Source organism: Myotis yumanensis, unplaced genomic scaffold (assembly GCF_028538775.1).
Source record: "Myotis yumanensis isolate MYYU_CA2020_CCGP unplaced genomic scaffold, mMyoYum1.0.hap1 SCAF_11, whole genome shotgun sequence".
In the NCBI taxonomy this organism is placed as follows: Eukaryota; Metazoa; Chordata; class Mammalia; order Chiroptera; family Vespertilionidae; genus Myotis; species Myotis yumanensis.
Genome location: NW_027223762.1, coordinates 70796603 through 70814476, shown reverse-complemented (window position 1 = coordinate 70814476; position 17874 = coordinate 70796603). Strand labels below are relative to the sequence as shown.

At 41.4% G+C, this 17874-nt stretch overlaps 1 protein-coding gene across 4 annotated transcripts in view; it reads right to left on the bottom strand.

Annotated features, from left to right (window-relative positions):
• The window catches only part of LOC139020157 (testis-specific gene 10 protein-like), a 241863-nt gene that overhangs the window by 169954 nt on the left and 54035 nt on the right, over positions 1 to 17874 (bottom strand). For all 4 annotated transcript variants that reach the window (XM_070429872.1, XM_070429873.1, XM_070429875.1 and 1 more), the window contains one exon: positions 16144 to 16353. In XM_070429872.1, the coding sequence (XP_070285973.1) occupies positions 16144 to 16353 (210 nt within the window). The remainder of the gene's footprint in view (positions 1 to 16143; positions 16354 to 17874) is intronic.

The following is a 17874-nucleotide window of genomic DNA, read 5'->3' as shown; positions in this document are numbered from 1 at the left end:
GGATATATGCTTTCAACACTCTTACTCAACATGTTACTGGAAGTCCTAACCATAGCAATCAGACAAGAAAAAGAAATAAAAGACACCAAATTAAAAAGGAAAGTTGTTACTCTTTACAGATGATATGATCATGTATGTAGAGAACACTAAAGATCCACCAAAAATTTACTAGAAGTAATAAATGAATTCAATAAAGTACCAGAAAGCAGATGCATTTTTATACACCAGTAATGAACTATTAGAAAGGAAAACTAAGAAAACATTCCCATTTACAATTGCTTCAAAAGAATAAAATATCTAAGGGTAAATTTAACCAAGGAGGTAAAGGACCTATACTCCGAAAATTATAAGACATTGAAGATAATAAAATTAAGTGGAATCATGCTATATTCATGGATGAAAAGAATTAATACAATTAAAATGTCCATACTAGCCATGCTGGTGTGATTCAATGGTTGAGTGTCAACCTATGAACCAGGAGGTCATGATTCGATTCCTGGTTAAGGGACAGGCTTAGGTTGCAGGCTTGACCTCCAGTAGCCGATCAATGATTGTCTCTCATCATTAATGTTTCTATCTCTCTCTCCCTCTCCCTTCCTCTCTGAAATCAATAAAAAATATATTTTTAAAATGTCCATACTATGCAAAGCAATCTATAGATTCGACACATTTCCTATCAAGACACCAATGGCATATTTCACAGAACTAGAACAGATATTCCAAAAATATATATGGAATCACAAAACACCCTAAATAACAACAGCAATCTTGAGAAAGGAAAACAAAGTTATACGAATTAGGCTACCTGATATTAAACCACAATACAAGGCCATAGTAATCAAAACAGCATGGTACTAGCATAAAAACAGACATGTATATCAATGGAACATAATAAAGAGCCCAGCAATAAACCCACACATTTATAGTAAATTAATATTTGACATAAAAGGCAGAAACATGCAATGGAGTAAAGGTAGTGTATTCAATAAATTATGTGGGGAATATCAGACAGACACATGCAAAAAATGAAATTAGAGTACCAACTTATATCATACACATGAATAAACTCAAAATGGATTAAAGACTTTAAAGTTAGACTCAAAACCATAAAAATCTTAGAAAGAACCTAGTCAGTAAAATCTCAGACATTTTTTCTGATATATCTCCTCAGATAAGGGAAACAAAAGAAAAAAATAAACAAATGGGACTACATCAAACTAAAAAGTGTTTGCACAGCAAAGGACACTATCAACAACATGAAAAGAAAGCTCACTGAAGGGAGAACATATTTGCCAATACATCTGATAAGGTCTTAATATCCAAAATTTATCAAGAACTTATAAAAATCAACACCATATCTTGAAGAGGGGAGCAGTGGAGGCCAGAAGTACAGCCACACCAACACCCAGACTGCCCTCCGACACCACCCCTAACCTGAGCAGTGAGCCTCCCGCCAGCCATAACATGTGAGGGACCACTGCCTGGCCCCTGCAGTGAGTGGCACCCTACCTTGACACTGGCATCCAGATGCCTGCAGTGACCGCAGGCCAGAGAAACCTACCACACCAAGACTTCCTGCCTGCACTCCTGGACTGGTGCTACCAGACTCTGCACTCCCAGACCTGGCACTACTGGACCCCAAGCAGTGAGTACAAGACCGAGGGATCCCATGCCCATCCCGGCCCAGCCCTTAGGACCACACTGACTGTGTGCCTGCTCTGAGCCCAGGAACCTCCACCCACTCTGCCTAGCTCCAAGGACAACACTGACGGTAAATTAACACTTGGCCCAGTGCCCGTCCAGCCCTAAGAACTGTCCTACTAGGTGCTCACCCAGCCCCCCAAGTCCAGGACCAATAGTGCTGGCCAGGAACACTTGGTCTGGCACCCGCCCAGCCTTAAGGAATGCCCAACCAACTGCCTGATGAGCCCCAAGGACATTTCCAACAGTACTGGCCAGGGACGACATTCAGGCCAGTGCCCACCCAGCCCCAAGGACAGCACAGATGGTACTGGGAAGGGACCCCAGCCAGGCATCCCACCCAGCCCCAAGGACCAGGCTGACAGGGCAAGCCAGAGGGTTCTAGGGCACTGCCCTGTCCAGGATGCCTGGGCCATTCAGTGAATTGCATGACAAAGAACTCTGGGGCCTCACAGGGAGTCACACACCAGAGGATCTCTGCATCTGTCCCTGCCAACCCCAAGCACCTGTAGCAGACAACTGAGGGATCAGATCCATTGGGGAAAGGAATACAACTCAGAGCAGAGACATTATAGGCATAAAGCTCAAGGCAGACCCAGCCTCTGGGCTAAGGAGTCCCAGACCATTGGATTACTAGGGGCTTCAACTTCTCGGACATCAAGCATGTCACCCAGGACCAGGAACTGTCAGCAACTCATATTACATAGAAATAAATACAAAGGGACAGCAAAAATAGGGAGACAAAGAAATAACCCCAAAGGAAAGAAAAGGAGGAATCGCCAGAAAAAGAAATAAATGAAATAGAAGCAAGCAATTTGTCAGAGAAAGAATTCAAGATAATGGTTATAAGGATGCTCAATAGTCTGGATGGGAAATTTACCAACATGAGTAAGAATCAAGTGGAAATGAAGAATGACATAGCTGCAATAAAAAACACAATGGAAGGTTTCAACAGTAGACTAAAAGAAGTCAAGGCCTGAATCAGTGAGTTAGAAGACAGTATAGAAAACACCCAATCTGAACAGCAATTGGAAAAATTATTAAAAGCAGGAGGAGAGTTTAAGGGAGTGTAGGGACAATATAAAACGAAGCAACATCCACATAATAGGGGTGCCAGAAGGAGTTGAAGCTGAGAAAGGAATAGAAAACCTATTTGAAGAAATAATGACAGAAAAGTTCCCTGCCCTGGGGAGAAAAAGTTGCACAAGCACAGAGAGTCCCAAATAAGAGGAACCCAAAATGACCCACAGGAAGACACATCATAATTACAATGGCAAACCTTAACGACAAAGAAAGTATCTTAAGAGCTGCAAGAGAGAGACAGAAAATTACCTACAAGGGATCTGCCATTCAATGCTCCAGTCAAAAGACATGGGGTGTCTGAGTGGATAAGAAAACATGTCCCATATATAAGCTGTCTTCAAGAGACCCACCTCAGAATAAAGGATTCACACAGATTGAAAGTGAAGGAATGGAAAAAATATTTCAGGCAAATGGAAATGAAAAAGAAGCTGGGGTAGCAATACTTACATCTGAAAAAATAGACCTCAATGTAAAGGCCATAACAAGAGATAAGGAAGGCCACTTCATAATACTAAAGCAGTGGTTCTCAACCTTCCTAATGCCGCGACCCTTTCATACAGTTCCTCATGTTGTGGTGACCCCCAACCATAAAATTATTTTTGTTGCTACTTCATAACTGTAATTTTGCTACTGTTATGATCTTAATGTAAATATCTGATATGCAGGATGTATTTTCATTGTTACAAATTGAATATAATTAAAGCATAGTGATTAATCACAAAAACAATATGTAATTATATATGTGTTTTCCCATGGTCTTAGGCAACCCCTGTGAAAGTACAGATTGAGAACCGCTGTACTAAAGGGATCGATACTACAAGAGGATATAATTCCGGTAAACATATATGCACCCAATACAGGAGCACCCAAATACATAAAAATACTTCTGGAAAATATCAAGGGAGACATCAACAGCAATACAATCATAGTAGGGGATTTTAAGAGCCCATTGACATCACTGGATAAATCTTCTAGACAAAAAAATCAACAAAGGAACAGCAATCCTAAATGACTCATTAGATCAGGTGGAACTAATTGACATCTTTAGAACATTTCACCCCAAAGCCACTGAATATACACTCTTCTCAAATGCACATGGCACATTTTCAAAGATACTAGCTGTACCAGTTAATAATAATATTTTTTTCAATAGATGGAGTTACACATATGTTGATATATGTGCGATTTGATATGTATGCTATTTTGTTGTATTGACAGCAAGCTTCAAAACTTCATATCTCAAATTTGCTGAAAGGGTTAACATCATAGATATTTTTACACTTAAAAATGTTGAATTTTGTACCAAAAAAAAGAGCATTTGTGGGAAGTTTTAATTCATTACTTAATTTTGAAGAAAAATGCTGCTGAAAGTTATCATATACTTTGGGAAGCTTATGGTGAACATGCTCCATCTCGATACTTGTGAACACTGGTTTAAATGCTTTAAAAGTGATGATTTCGATGTGAAAGACAAAGAACGTCCAGGTCAACCGAAAAGTTTGAAGACCAACAATTACAAGCATTATTGGATAAAGATGTGTGTCAAACTCAAAAACAACTTGCAGAAAGATTAAATGTTGCTCAGCAAACAACTTCCGATCGTTTACAAACAATGGGAAAGATTTTAAAGAAAGGAAAATGGGTGCCACATCAACTGAATAAAAGACAAATGGAAACCTGAAAAGTCATCAGTAAAATGTTGCTTCAACTGCACCAAAGAAAGTCTTTTTGGCATCGAATTGTGACTGCCGATGAAAAGTGGATTTATTTTGAGAATCCTACACGCACAAAATCATGGGTTGATCCAGGTCAACCATCAACATCTACTGCAAGGCCAAATCCCTTTGGAAAGAAGACAATGCTCTGCGTTTGGTGGGATCAGAAAGGTGTGATGTATTATGAGCTTCTAAAACCAGGTGAAACCATTAATACTGATCACTACTGACAACAAATAATCAATTTGAACCACGCTTTGATCATAAAATGACCAGAATGTGCCAGAAGACACAGCAAAGTAATTTTGCTTCATGATAACGCACCATCACACACTTCAAACCCAGTTAAGGACACGTTAAAAGATCTTGCCTGGGAAGTATTAACCCACCTGTCATATTCACCAGACCTTGCTCCTTCAGATTAGCACTTGTTCTGATCAATGGCATACGCACTTTCTGAGCAGCACTTCAAAACATATGAAGAAGTGGAAAATTGGGTCTCTGAATGGTGTGCCTCAAAACAAGAAAAGTTCTATTGGGACGATATCCACAAATTGCCCAAATAATGGGGGAAATGTGTACTTAGCGATGGACATTACTTTGAATAAAGCACTTTTGATGTTTCTCTTGAAATTATTGTGTTTCCTTTGATCACAAAATCTGCATTATTAACTGGTACACCTAGTAGACCACATATTAGGGCACAGGCTAAGTCTCTTCAAACTCAAGAAGATTGAAATCATATCAAGCATCTTCTCAGATTAAAAATGACATAAAATTAGAAATCAACTACAATAAAAAACAATAAAACACTTGTAGGTTAAACAGCATGCTATTGAACAATGACTGGGTTATCAAAGCGATCAAAGAAGAAACAAAAAACATCCTGGAAACAAATGACAATAAAAACAGAACAATACAAAAGATATGAGACACAGTGAAAGATATCCTGAGAGAAATTCATAGTATTACAGGCCTACCTCAATAAATAAGAAAAACTGGTAATAAATGATTTAATCTTACAACTTAAAGGATTAGAAAGAGAGCAACAAGAAAATTCCAGAGTAAGTAGGAGAAGAAAATAATAATGATCAGAACAGAAATAAATGACATAGAGACCAAATAAATAAAACAAAAGATCAATAGAACCAAGAGCTGGTTCTTCGCAAGGATAAACAAGATTTATGAACCTCTAGCCAGCCTCACTAAGAAGCAAAGAGAGAGGACCCAAATAAACAAAATCAGAACTGAAAGAGATGAAGTAACAACTAGCCCCACAGAAATACAAAGAATTGTAAAAAAAAAAAAAAATACTTCAAACAACTCTATTCCAACAAACTGGACAACCTAGAGAAAATGGACATATTCCTAGAAAAATGAAATCTTCCAAAACTCAATCAGGAAGAATCAGAAAACCTGAATAGACTGATAACAACTGATGAAATTGGAGCAGTAAACAAAAACTTTCCAGCAAACAAAAGCCCTGGTCCTGCCAGTTTCACAGGGGAGTTTTACCAAACATTCAAAGAAGAATTAAAACCCATCCTCCTCAGACTATTCCAAAAAATTTAAGAGGAAGGAATACTTCCAAGCTCTCTATAAGCCAGCATTATCCTAATCCTAAAATCAGATAGACACTACAAAGAAAGAGAATTGCAGGCCAATATCCCTGATGAACACAGATGCTAAAATCCTCAAAATAATATCAGCAAATCACATCCAGCAATACATCAAAAAGATCATATACCTTGACCAAGTGGGATTTATTTCGGGGATGCAAGGCTGGTACGATATCCACAAATCAATAAATGTGATACATTGTATAAACAAGTTGAGAGACAAAAACTACATGATCATATCAATTGATGCAGAAAAGCATTTGATAATATCCAACACCTGTTTTGATAAAAACTCTTAGCAAAGTGGGAAGAGAAGGATCATGCCTCAAAATAAATGCCTTATATGATAAACCAATAGCTAACATCATACCCAATGGGCAAATACTAAAACCATTTCCCCTAAGAACAGGAACAAGATAGGGACGCCCATTTTCACCACTCCTGTTCGACACAATACTGGAAGTGCTAGCCATAGTGATCAGACAAGAAGAAGGAATAAAAGGTATCCAATTTGGAAAAGAAGTAAAACTGTCATTGTTCGTAGATGACATGAGATTGTACCTAGAAAAACCTAAAGACTCCATGAAAAAACTACGAGATTTAATAAATGAATTCAGCAACATAGCAAGATACAAAATTAACACCCAGAAATCTATGGCATTTTTATACACCAATAATGAACTCACAGAAAGAGAACCTAAAAAGACAATCCCATTTAACATTGTAATAAAAAATTTAAGATACCTAGGAATAAACTTATCAAATGAGTTAAAAGACCTGTACTCAGAAAACTACAGGATGTTGAAAAAAGAGATAGAGGAAGATATAAGTGGAAGAATATACCATGTTCATGGATTATTATAATCAATATCATTAAAATGTCCATACTACCCAAAGCAATCTATAGATTCAATTCCCATTAAAATACTAATGGCATATTTCACAGACCTAGAACAAACTCTCCAAAAATTTATATGGAATAAAACAAGACTCCAAATAGCTGCAGCAATTCTGAGAAAGAAGAACAAAGTTGGAGGGATCACAATACAAGATAGCAAGCTATATTACAAAGCCACTGTTCTCAAAACAGCTCAGTACTGGCACAATAACAGACTTATAGACCAATGGAATAGAACAGAGAACCCAGAAATTGACCCAAGCTTAATATCACTAATCATCAGATAAATGGAAATTAAAACCACAATGAGAAATCATGTTATCCCTATCAGAATGGCTATCATCAATAAATCAATAAACAACAAGTGCTGGCGAGGATATGGAGAAAAGGAAACCCTTATGCAGTGTTGCTGGGAATGCAGACTGAGGCAGCCACTATGGAAAACAGTATGGAGTTTCCTCAAAAAATTAAAAATGGAACTCCCATTTGACCCAGTGATTCCACTTCTAGGAACATGTCTCAAGAAATCAGAAATACAGATCAAAAAGGACATATGTACCCCTATGTTCATAGCAGCACAATTTACCATAGCTAAGATTTGGAAACAGCCTAAGTGCCCATCAACAGATGAGTAGATTAAAAGACTGTGGTACATCTACACAATGAAATGCTATGCTGCTATAAAAAGGAAAGAAGTCTTACCATTCACAAGAGAATGGATGGACCTGGAGAGCATTATGCTAAGTGAAATAAGCCAGTCAGAGAAAGATAAGTACCATAGGATTTCACATATATAGAATCTAATTAACAAAATGAACTAACAAGCAAAATAGTGACAGAGTCTATCTAGATACATAGATAGCAGGTTGACAACTGTTGAGGGGCTAAGGGTGTGGGGCTGGGAGGGTGGAGGGATTGAGGGAAAAGAGAGAGCGATAGAGGAAGAACTCATGGACAATGACAGCAGTGTGATGGTTTCCAGCAGGAGGTGGGGTGGACAGAAGTGTAGGAGGTTATGAGGGTGATAAATGGTGATGAACAGAGACCTGACTTGGGGTGGTGAACACACAATACTGTGTATAGACGATGTGTTGTAAAATTGTGCACAGACACAGATCAATGGAAAAAAATAAAAAACCAAGAAGCAGACCTGCTCAAGTACATCCAACTGATTTTTCACTAAAGTACAAAATCAATTTAATGAAGGAGAGGTAGCTTTTCCAACAAATGGTACTAGAGTAATTGGACACTTATAGGCATTAAAAAGAACCTCGACCCAAACTTTACACCTTATGCAGAAATTGATTCAAAATAAATCATGAAATTAAATGTGAAATATAAAAACCAAAGGACTTGTACGCATACACATAAGCCTAACCAATGGACACAGATACCAGGGGGGTGAGGGCATGAGTGAGGGATAGGGAGGGAGGCAATGGGGAGATAAGGACACATATGTAATACCTTAATCAATAAAGAAAAAAATTAAATAAAACATAGCAAAAATTCTTGGGACCTAGAGCTATGCAAAGAATTCTTAGACTTAAAACCAAAAGTAAATCCATAAAAGAAAAATTGATAAATTGCGCTTCATCAAACTTTTGAACTTTTGCTCTGAGAAAGACCCTGATAAAAGGATGAAAATACAAACTACATAGTGGGAGAAAATATTTGCAAACCACGTATCTGATAAAGAACTAGAATCTAGAATATATAAAGAACTCTCCAATACTAGCATTAAAAAGGCAAACAATCCAATGAGAATATAGACAAAAGACATAAAGAGATATTTCACTGAAGAAGATAGATAGATGGCAAACAAGCACACCAAAAAGATATCATTAGGGAAATACAAATAGATGATGATATAGCATTATACACATCAGAATGGCTAGAATAAAAAATAGTGACACCACCAAATGCTGATAAGGAAGTGGAAAAACTGGATCACTCACATTGTTGGTAGGAATGCAAAATGGTACAGACACTTGGGGAAACAGTTTGGCACTTTTCTAAGAAACTTATGGAACTATTATATAATACAAAAAATTGCATTCCTGGGCATTTACAGAGAAATTAAGACCTATGTTTACAAAAAGCTGTACACAAATGTTTACAACAACTTTATTTGTAAGACCCAAAAACTGGAACTCATCCAGATGTCCTTCAATCAGTGAATGGCTAAATGCACTGTGTTACACCAACTGCATGGAAAACTACTCAGCAATAAAAAGGAATGAACTCTTAATACACAGAACAAACTGGATGAATCTTCAGAGAATTATGATGAGTAAAAAAACAATCCAAAAAGTTACATAACTGTATGTAATTATCGAAATGGATAACCGATTTTGAGGAGGGGTTGGGGATAAAAGAAAAGTAGATAGGACTTCAAAAGGACAACATGATGAATCCTGTAACAGGAAAATCTTGCCCGAATCTGAGTCAGCATCCTGATTGTGAAATTCTACCACAGTTTTGTAAGATGTTACCATTGGGGGAGACCAGGTAAAGGATGCACAGGATTTCTTTGTACTATGTCTTACAATTGTATGTGAATCTACAGTGATCTCAAAATCAAAAGTTTAATTTAAAAAAAGTATTGTAGAAAGAAAGAAAGCCTCATTCACTATTTGGTAGGAATGTAAACTGGTACAGCCACTATGAAAAATAGTATGGAGGCTCCTCAAAAACTTATGAACAGAGTTACCATATGACCCAGCAATACCACTTCTGGGTATATACCTAAAAAACTTGAAACCATTTATTTGCAAAGATATATGCACTCCTTATGTTCACTGGAGCATTACTGATGGTGACCAAGACATTGAAACAACTGAAGTGCCCTTAGATAGATGACTAGGTAAAGATGATGTGGTAGCTATACAAAATGGAATATAACTCAGCCATAAGGAAGGATGAAATACTGCCATTTGCAACAACATGGATGGACCTTGAGAATATCATGCTAAGCGAAATAATTCAGACAGAAAAAGTCAAGAATCATATGATTTCACTCATAATGGAATATAAACTGAAAGTAACAAATGAATAAATAAGAAAAACAACCACAAACTTACAGACACAGACAACAGTATGGTGGTTACCACAGGGAAGGGAATTGGGGAATAGTAAAGAGTAAAGGGGATCAAATATCTGGTGACAGAAGAAGATTTGACTTTGGGTGGTGGTCACACAATTCAATATGCAATGCTATATCATAGAATTGTACATTTGAAACCTATATAATTTTATTAACCAATGTCACTACAATAAAATTTAAAAAGTGTTTGTGTCCACTGAGCACATAATACAGATAAAGAAATACAAAATGCCTGGGCCATTGTGGCTTAGTGGTTGGAGCATCGGCCCACACTCCTCAAGGTTACAGATTCAATCCCCAGCCCTGATTGGGTGAGTGTGGGAGGCAATCGATTGATGTGTCTCTCTCACATTGATCTTTCTCTTTCTCTCCCTCCCTGCTTCCCTTTCACTCTCTCTAAAAAAAAAGAAAAAAAGAAAAAAAAAAGAAAAATACCCTCCAGTGAGGATTAATAAAACAGAAAAGAAATACAAAGATAAGTAAGATGGTCCTTGCCCTTGCAACTATAGCTTACTAGAGGCCCGGTGCATGAATTCATGCACCAGTGGGGTCCCTCAGGCCTGGCCGGCTCTCCAACATCCCCCAAGGGGTCCTGGATTATGAAAAGGTGCAGGCCAGGCCAAGGGACCCCACCAGTGCAGAATCAGGGCCGGGGAGGGATGCAGGAGGTTGGCCAGCCGGGGAGGGACTGTGGGAGGGCTCCAGGGCATGTTCAGTCCATCTTGCTCAGTCCCGATTGGCCAAACAGCAAGCTAACCTACCAGTTGGAGCATCTGCCTCCTGGTGGTCAGTGCACGGCATAGGGACTGGTCGACCGGATGACAGTCTGCCCTGGGTGGTCAGCAGTCCATGTCATAGTGAGTGGTTTAGCAGCCTTAGCATATGATTGGCATATTATGCTTTGATTGGTTGAACGGATGACCAGACGACTAGACATTTAGCATATTAGGCTTTTATTATATAGGACTAGAGGCCCAGTGCACAAAAATTTGTGCACTGGGGGGGGAAGGGGGGTACCCCAGCCCGGCCTGTGCCCTCTCGCAGTCTGGAACCCCTCAGGAGATAACGACCTGCTGGCTTAGGCCTGCTCCCGGGTGGCAGAGGGCACACCCAATCCCTAGTTGCAGCCCCTGGTCAGGCTCAGAGCAGGGCCGATTGGGAAGTTGGGGCGCCGCCCCTGTCAAGCACAGAGCAGGGCAGATCGGGAGGTTGCGATGCCACCCTCAGTCACGCTCAGGGTAGGGGTGATTGGGGGGTTGGGGCACTGCCCCGTCACACTCAAGGCAGGATCAATGGGGAGGTTGTGGCGCCACCCCCTGTCATGCACAGAGCAGGGCCGATCAGGGGGTTGGGGCGCTGCCCCCTGTCACTCACAGAGCAGGGCCCATCAGGGGGTTGGGGCGCTGCCCCCTGTCACTCACAGAGCAGGGCCCATCAGGGGGTTGGGGCTCCGTAGCCTGTCACTCACAGAGCAGGGCCCATCAGGGGGATTGGGGCTCTGTACCGTCACGCACAGAGCAGGGCCCATCAGGGTGTTGAGGAGCTCCCACCTGTCACTCACAGAGTAGGGCCGATAGGGGAGTTGGGGCACCACCCCCTGTCACACACAGAGCAGGACGGATCAGAGGGTTGGGGCACTGCACCCTGTCACACTCAGGGCAGGGCCAATGGGGAGGTTATGGCTCTACCCTGTCACACACAGAGCAAGGCCCGTGGAGGGGGGTTGGGGCGCCACCCTCTATCACCCACAGAGCAGGGCCGATCAGGGGGTTGGGGTGCCGCCACTGTCACACTCAGGGCAGTGCCGATGGAGAGGTTATGGCTCTACCCTGCCACACACAGAGCAGGCCCATGGGGAGGATGGGGCGCCGCACCCTGTCACACACAGAGCAGGGCCCATCAGGGGGTTGGGGCGCCACACCCTGTCAAACACAGAGCCGCAGGGCGATCAGGGGATTGGGGAGCTCCCTCCTATCAGGCACAGAACAGGGCTGATCAGGAGGGGGGTTGGGGTGCCTTCCCCTGTCACAAACAGAGCAGGGAGGATGGGGAGGTTGTGGCCCCGCTCCCTGTCACACACAGAGCCGCAGGGCAATCAGGGGGTTTGGGCGCTGCCCCCTGTCACGCTGATTCCGGTGCCGGGAGCCTCGCTGCTCCGCTGATCCCGGTGCTGGGAGGCATATTACCTTTTTACTATATAGAATAGAGGCCTGGTGCACGGGTGGGGGCCGGCTGGTTTGCCCTGAAGGGTGTCTTGGATCAGGGTGGGGGTCCCCACTGGGGTGCCTGGCCAGACTGGCTGAGGGGCTGAGGGCCGTTTTCCAGCTGGCGGATGACTGAAGCTTCCAACCGCTCCTTTCTTTCTTTTTCTTTTTTTCATTCTGGGCCAGCTTTAGCTCTGAGGCCTCGCTGCTGAAAGCAGGTTTCTGGCCTTTACCTTCTGTATTTGATACAATGTTGTGGTCCGGCTGGCTGAAGCCTGGCTGACTAACGCAGGTTTCTGGGGTTTTGTTTAGCTTCTATATTTGCAACATAGTTGCTTAGAGTTGCAGCTGAGAGGCCGGCAAGTGAGGCGGGGAACGTTGGAATCTGCAGTCACTGGAGCAAGCAAGCCTCCCTGCTCACTTCAGTGCATGGCTGCCAGCCGCCATCTTGGCTGAGAGTTAATTTGCATAAGGATATGCTGATTAGCCAATGGGAAGGGTAGCGGTCGTAGGCTAATTACCATGTTTCTCTTTTATTAGTGTAGACCAGAGGCCCGGTGCACAAAAATTTGTGGACTCGGGGGGAAGGGGGGGTCCCTCAGCCAGGCCTGTGCCCTCTCGCAGTCTGGGACCCCTCGGGAGATAATGACCTGCTGGCTTAGGCCTGCTCCTGGGTGGCAGAGGGCAGGCCCAATCCCTAGGTGCAACCCCTGGTCGGGCTCAGAGCAGGGCTGATTGGGGAGTTGGGGCGCTGCCCCCTGTCATGCACAGAGCAGGGCGGATCAGGGGGTTGGGGCGCCGCCCTCTATCACCCGCAGAGCAGGGCCGATCAGGGGGTTGGGGCGCTGCCACTGTCACACTCAGGGCAGGGCCAATGGGGAGGTTATGGCTCTACCCCATCACACACAGAGCAGGGCCCATGGGGGGGGGGGCGCTGCCCTCTATCACCCACAGAGCAGGGCCGATCAGGGGGTTGGGGAGCTCCCCCCTGTCACTCACAGGGTAGGGCCGATAGGGGAGTTAGGGCACTGCCCCCTGTCACACACAGAGCAGGGCGGATCAGGGGGTTGGGGCACCGCCCTCTATCACCCACAGAGCAGGGATGATCAGGGGGTTGGGGCACTGCCCCTTGTCACGCTGATCCGATGCCAGGAGGCCTCGCTGCTCCGCTGATCCTGGTGCTGGGAGGCATATTACCCTTTTACTATATAGGATAGAGGCCTGGGGGCCAGCTGGTTTGCCCTGAAGGATGTCCTGGATCAGGGTGGGGGACCCCACTGGGATGCCTGGCCAGCCTGGATGAGGGGATGATGGCTGTTTGCAGCTGGTCACACACCCTTCAGGGTGGGGGTCCCCACTGGGGTGCCTGGCCAGTCTGGGTGAGGGGCTGAGGGCTGCTTTCAGGCTGGCGGTTGTTGACTGAAGCTCCCAACCGCTCCTTTTTTTCTCTTTTTTAATTTTATTCTGGGTCAGCTTTAGCTCTGGCTCTAGCTCTGAGGCTTCCGCTGGTTTGTTTGCGTTCTATAATCGAAACAATGTATAACTCCAGCTCTGAGATCCCGGGGTTTTGTTTAGCTTCTATATTTGTTACAAAGTTTCAAACTGCCAGCTCAGAGGCCGGCAGTGCAGGCGGGGAACGTTGGAGTCCTCCTTCACTGCAGCAAGCAAGCCTCACGTTCACTTCCAGCTGCCTGGCTGCCGGTCGCCATCTTGGCTGACAGTTAATTTGCATATACTCACTGATTAGCCAATGGGAAGGGTAGCGGTCGTACGCTAATTACCATGTTTCTCTTTTATTAGTGTAGATTATAGAAAAAAACATATAAACATAATTAAATTTCAAGGCAAAAAGTTTGTCAGGAGTATTTTTAAATGCAATGAGCATTAGGCTGACCACTTAACCACTATGAGGATAGCTATTATAAAAAAAGAAAAAGAAAAACTACAAATAACAAATGTTTCAATTATTACATGTATTATTTTTCCAATTTGAAAACGCCAAGTAAAAAGTATTTTTAAAGAAAAAATTAAGGACATATTATTTAAATTGTTAAGTGAGTATCTATGAGTCACTTTCATCATTAAAATGTTCTTGCTGCCGAAACCGGTTTGGCCCAGTGGATAGAGCGTCAGCCTGCGGACTGAAAGGTCCCAGGTTCGATTCCAGTCAAGGGCATGTACCTTGGTTGCAGGCATATCCGCAGGAGGAGATGTGCAGGAGGCAGCTGATCGATGTTTCTCTCTCATCGATGTTTCTAACTCTTTATCTCTCTCCCTTCCTCTCTGTAAAAAATCAATAAAATATATTTTTAAAAAATGCACTTGCTGAAATAAAAAATAATTAAAGGAAGAGTCTTACAATACTGGCATATACTTCATTCATAAAATATAAACAGTAAATTCTTACAGAAACCAGCTACTACATGATTCTCAAATGCAACATATTCTCCTAACACAGTGGTTCTCAACCTTCCTAATGCAGCGACCCTTTAATACAGTTCCTCATGTTGTGGTAACCCCCAACCATAAAATTATTTTTGTTCCTACTTCATAACTGTAATTTTGCTACTGTTATGAATCGTAATGTAAATATCTGATATGCAGGATGTATTTTCATTGTTACAAATTGAACATAATTAAAGCATAGTGATCAATCACAAAAACAATATGTAATTATATATGTGTTTTTCAATGGTTTTAGGTGACCCCTGTGAAAGGGGTCGTGACCCACAGGTTGAGAACCGCTGTTCTAACAACTAGTAGACTAAGAAAACTAAAATTTCAATAGGATTTTAAAATAACAGAAATGTATACATGATCAAAATTTGTTAATTCTTCAGTTACACTATGCAACTTGTATACATATACTTTTGGATCTGATTTCTGTCTGTCTCTCTAGACGCATCTCCAGCCATTGTTACCTATGCATGCTACACTGGCCATTGAAAATTACTTACTATTCAAGCAAGAAATTGCTTTTACCTCCATTCATTCCCTATGTTGTTGTTCCCTCTGAATGAAACACCTCATCTCTTCTGTGCTCATTAGTATGTCCACTCCCTCCCGACACCCACAGATTGAATAGGATCTCCCTCTCTAAACCGTATTTCTTAGTAGAACATTCATCCCAATGCCAATACTGAAAGGTCCGTGAGAGCAGCGGCCTGTATCTTTTGAACATTATAGTCACAGTGGCAAACACAATGTCAGGCACACGGTGGATATAATCAACTGAGTTACAGTTTAAAAGAACCCAATTAGTAAGTAAATTTAGCTTAAAAGAATGTCATTAAAGTTATAATTTAGCTGGATGGACCTCAACCTCATGGTTCTTTTTTTAAAAAAAATTTTAAAAATATATTTTATTGTTTTTTTACAGAGAGGAAGGGAGAGGGATAGAGAGTTAGAAACATCGATCAGCTGCCTCCTGCACACTCCCTGCTGGGGATGTGCCCGCAACTCAGGTATAAGCCCTTGACCGGAATCGAACCCGGGACCCTTCAGTCCGCAGGCCAACGCTCTATCCACTGAGCCAAACCAGTCAGAGCAACCTTGTGGTTCTTTACTGATTGGCATGTAAAGATGTTTTATCATTCTTCTAGCCAAAAGTAAATATAAATTAAATGCTCAGAGGAAGAGTTATGTTAATTACTTGAATTGTTGGAATATAGCTGTCAAATTAATCTCTGGGACTTAAAAAAGAAATCTGAAGGTGAGAGACAGGCTTGATGTAATATTAAACACAACTTTTTTCTAATCTTGTAATAATTTTATATACTAGAAATATGAAAAAATAAAACATTTTAAATGCATTACATACCATTTCAATTTCTTGATCTTTAGCAATCAGCTGCTGATTAAGAAGGTCTTTGCTTGCGTCAAGTTTAATACAAAGTTCCCTTGTGGAAGACAAGTCTGCAAGAGCAGACACCTTTTCAAACTGAACCTTCTGAAGTTCCTCTTCCATCTTCACAAGAGATTTATGCAACGTACAAATCTGGGACTTGTAAGACCTTTCTGCATTTAAGTGCTACAAAGATAAAATTATTATTATAGTTTTTAATTTGGAAAAAACTACAACATGGAGCATAAAATGGGGCAAATCTTTTAATGATAGTACACTTATATTATAAGGAACTTTAGATGCTATAGGTAGTAATATATGTACAAAACACTATGACACATAAATTTCGGTTTCAAGTTTCTATACACAAAGCCCATGAGTAAGGTGGTCAACTGGTCATATTTGGAAAACAACTTCTCCCACTTAGAAGTCTCAGCCTCAACGCTGGTTGAAATATATACATGTTATGTCTATAGTTCTGTCCATATTTGCCACAGTTTCAATTATTCTATAATATAAATATTGTTGTCTTTAACAAGTGACAAAGAAAACATTAGCCACTATTACACTCTCAATACCCATTTTCCAATTCTTAAAGGATATGTTGATATCAACAATATCGTAAAATGAGGATGACAACTCTCTAGCACTTACTGGTGCCTGAGGGAAAAAGACTCTGGGCAAGTATAAATTAAGAATACATCCATTATGAGAAATAAGAGCATGTTTTAAAAATGGTAATATGAGCCTTGGTCAATGTTGCTCCGTGGTTAGAGCAACGGCCCAAAGGGTTGCAGGTTTGATTCCCAGTCAAGGGCAGATACCTGGGTTGCAGGTTTGATCCCTGGCCCTAGTCAGGGTGCGTGCAGGAGGTAACCAATTGATGTGGCTCTCTCTCATCGATGTTTCTCTCTCTCTCTTTCTCTCCCTCTCTCTCTCCCTCCTCCCCCCCTTCAATGGAAAAATCAATGGGAAAAATATCTTGGGGTGAGGATTAACAAAAAACTGGTAATATGAGATTCAAGTTATATAAATATTTTCAAATATTCAAGATAATGTTCCAGAAAAAAAAAAAAATCTTAATTACACTGCCACCTATAGAGAAGTATTTGTTATGTGAAGATAACAAAACTGAGAGGCAAATTAAGACATTTTTCTGCTTTTACAAGTACAAAGTACACAAAAATTGCTCCTGGAATAAATCATTTGGTCACAATTCACTCCTACCTTTCTCTCTCCCTCCCTTCCTTCCTCACTCACTCTATTTCTCATTTATTTTTAAATAATCTTCTATCCATACATTCTATATTTATTGTATATTCTATGTTTCAGTCAATGTGCTTAGATGCATACCAACGATAAACAATATGGTCTCTGCTCTCTTAAAACTTTCTGACTATGGAGGAGTCATGCATCAATCAAATAAACAAATGAATATATTAATACATATTAAGCAAATACTTCTAGAGAAAAGAGTGTATAATAAAGGAACATGACCTAAACTGAGAGTCAGGAGAGGTTTTCCTAGACAAATGACAGTTGAGGTGAATGAGATCTGCAAGATGAGCAGATATATACAGTGTGTATCGGAGAGAGCATCTTTCTAAGTCAGGAAAGCGAAGGGCAAAGCTTTGGAGGGCGTATGTGAAAGGAGGAAAATGACATGCTCCAAGAAGAGAGGGGGGCCAGTATGGCTGGAGCCCCGAG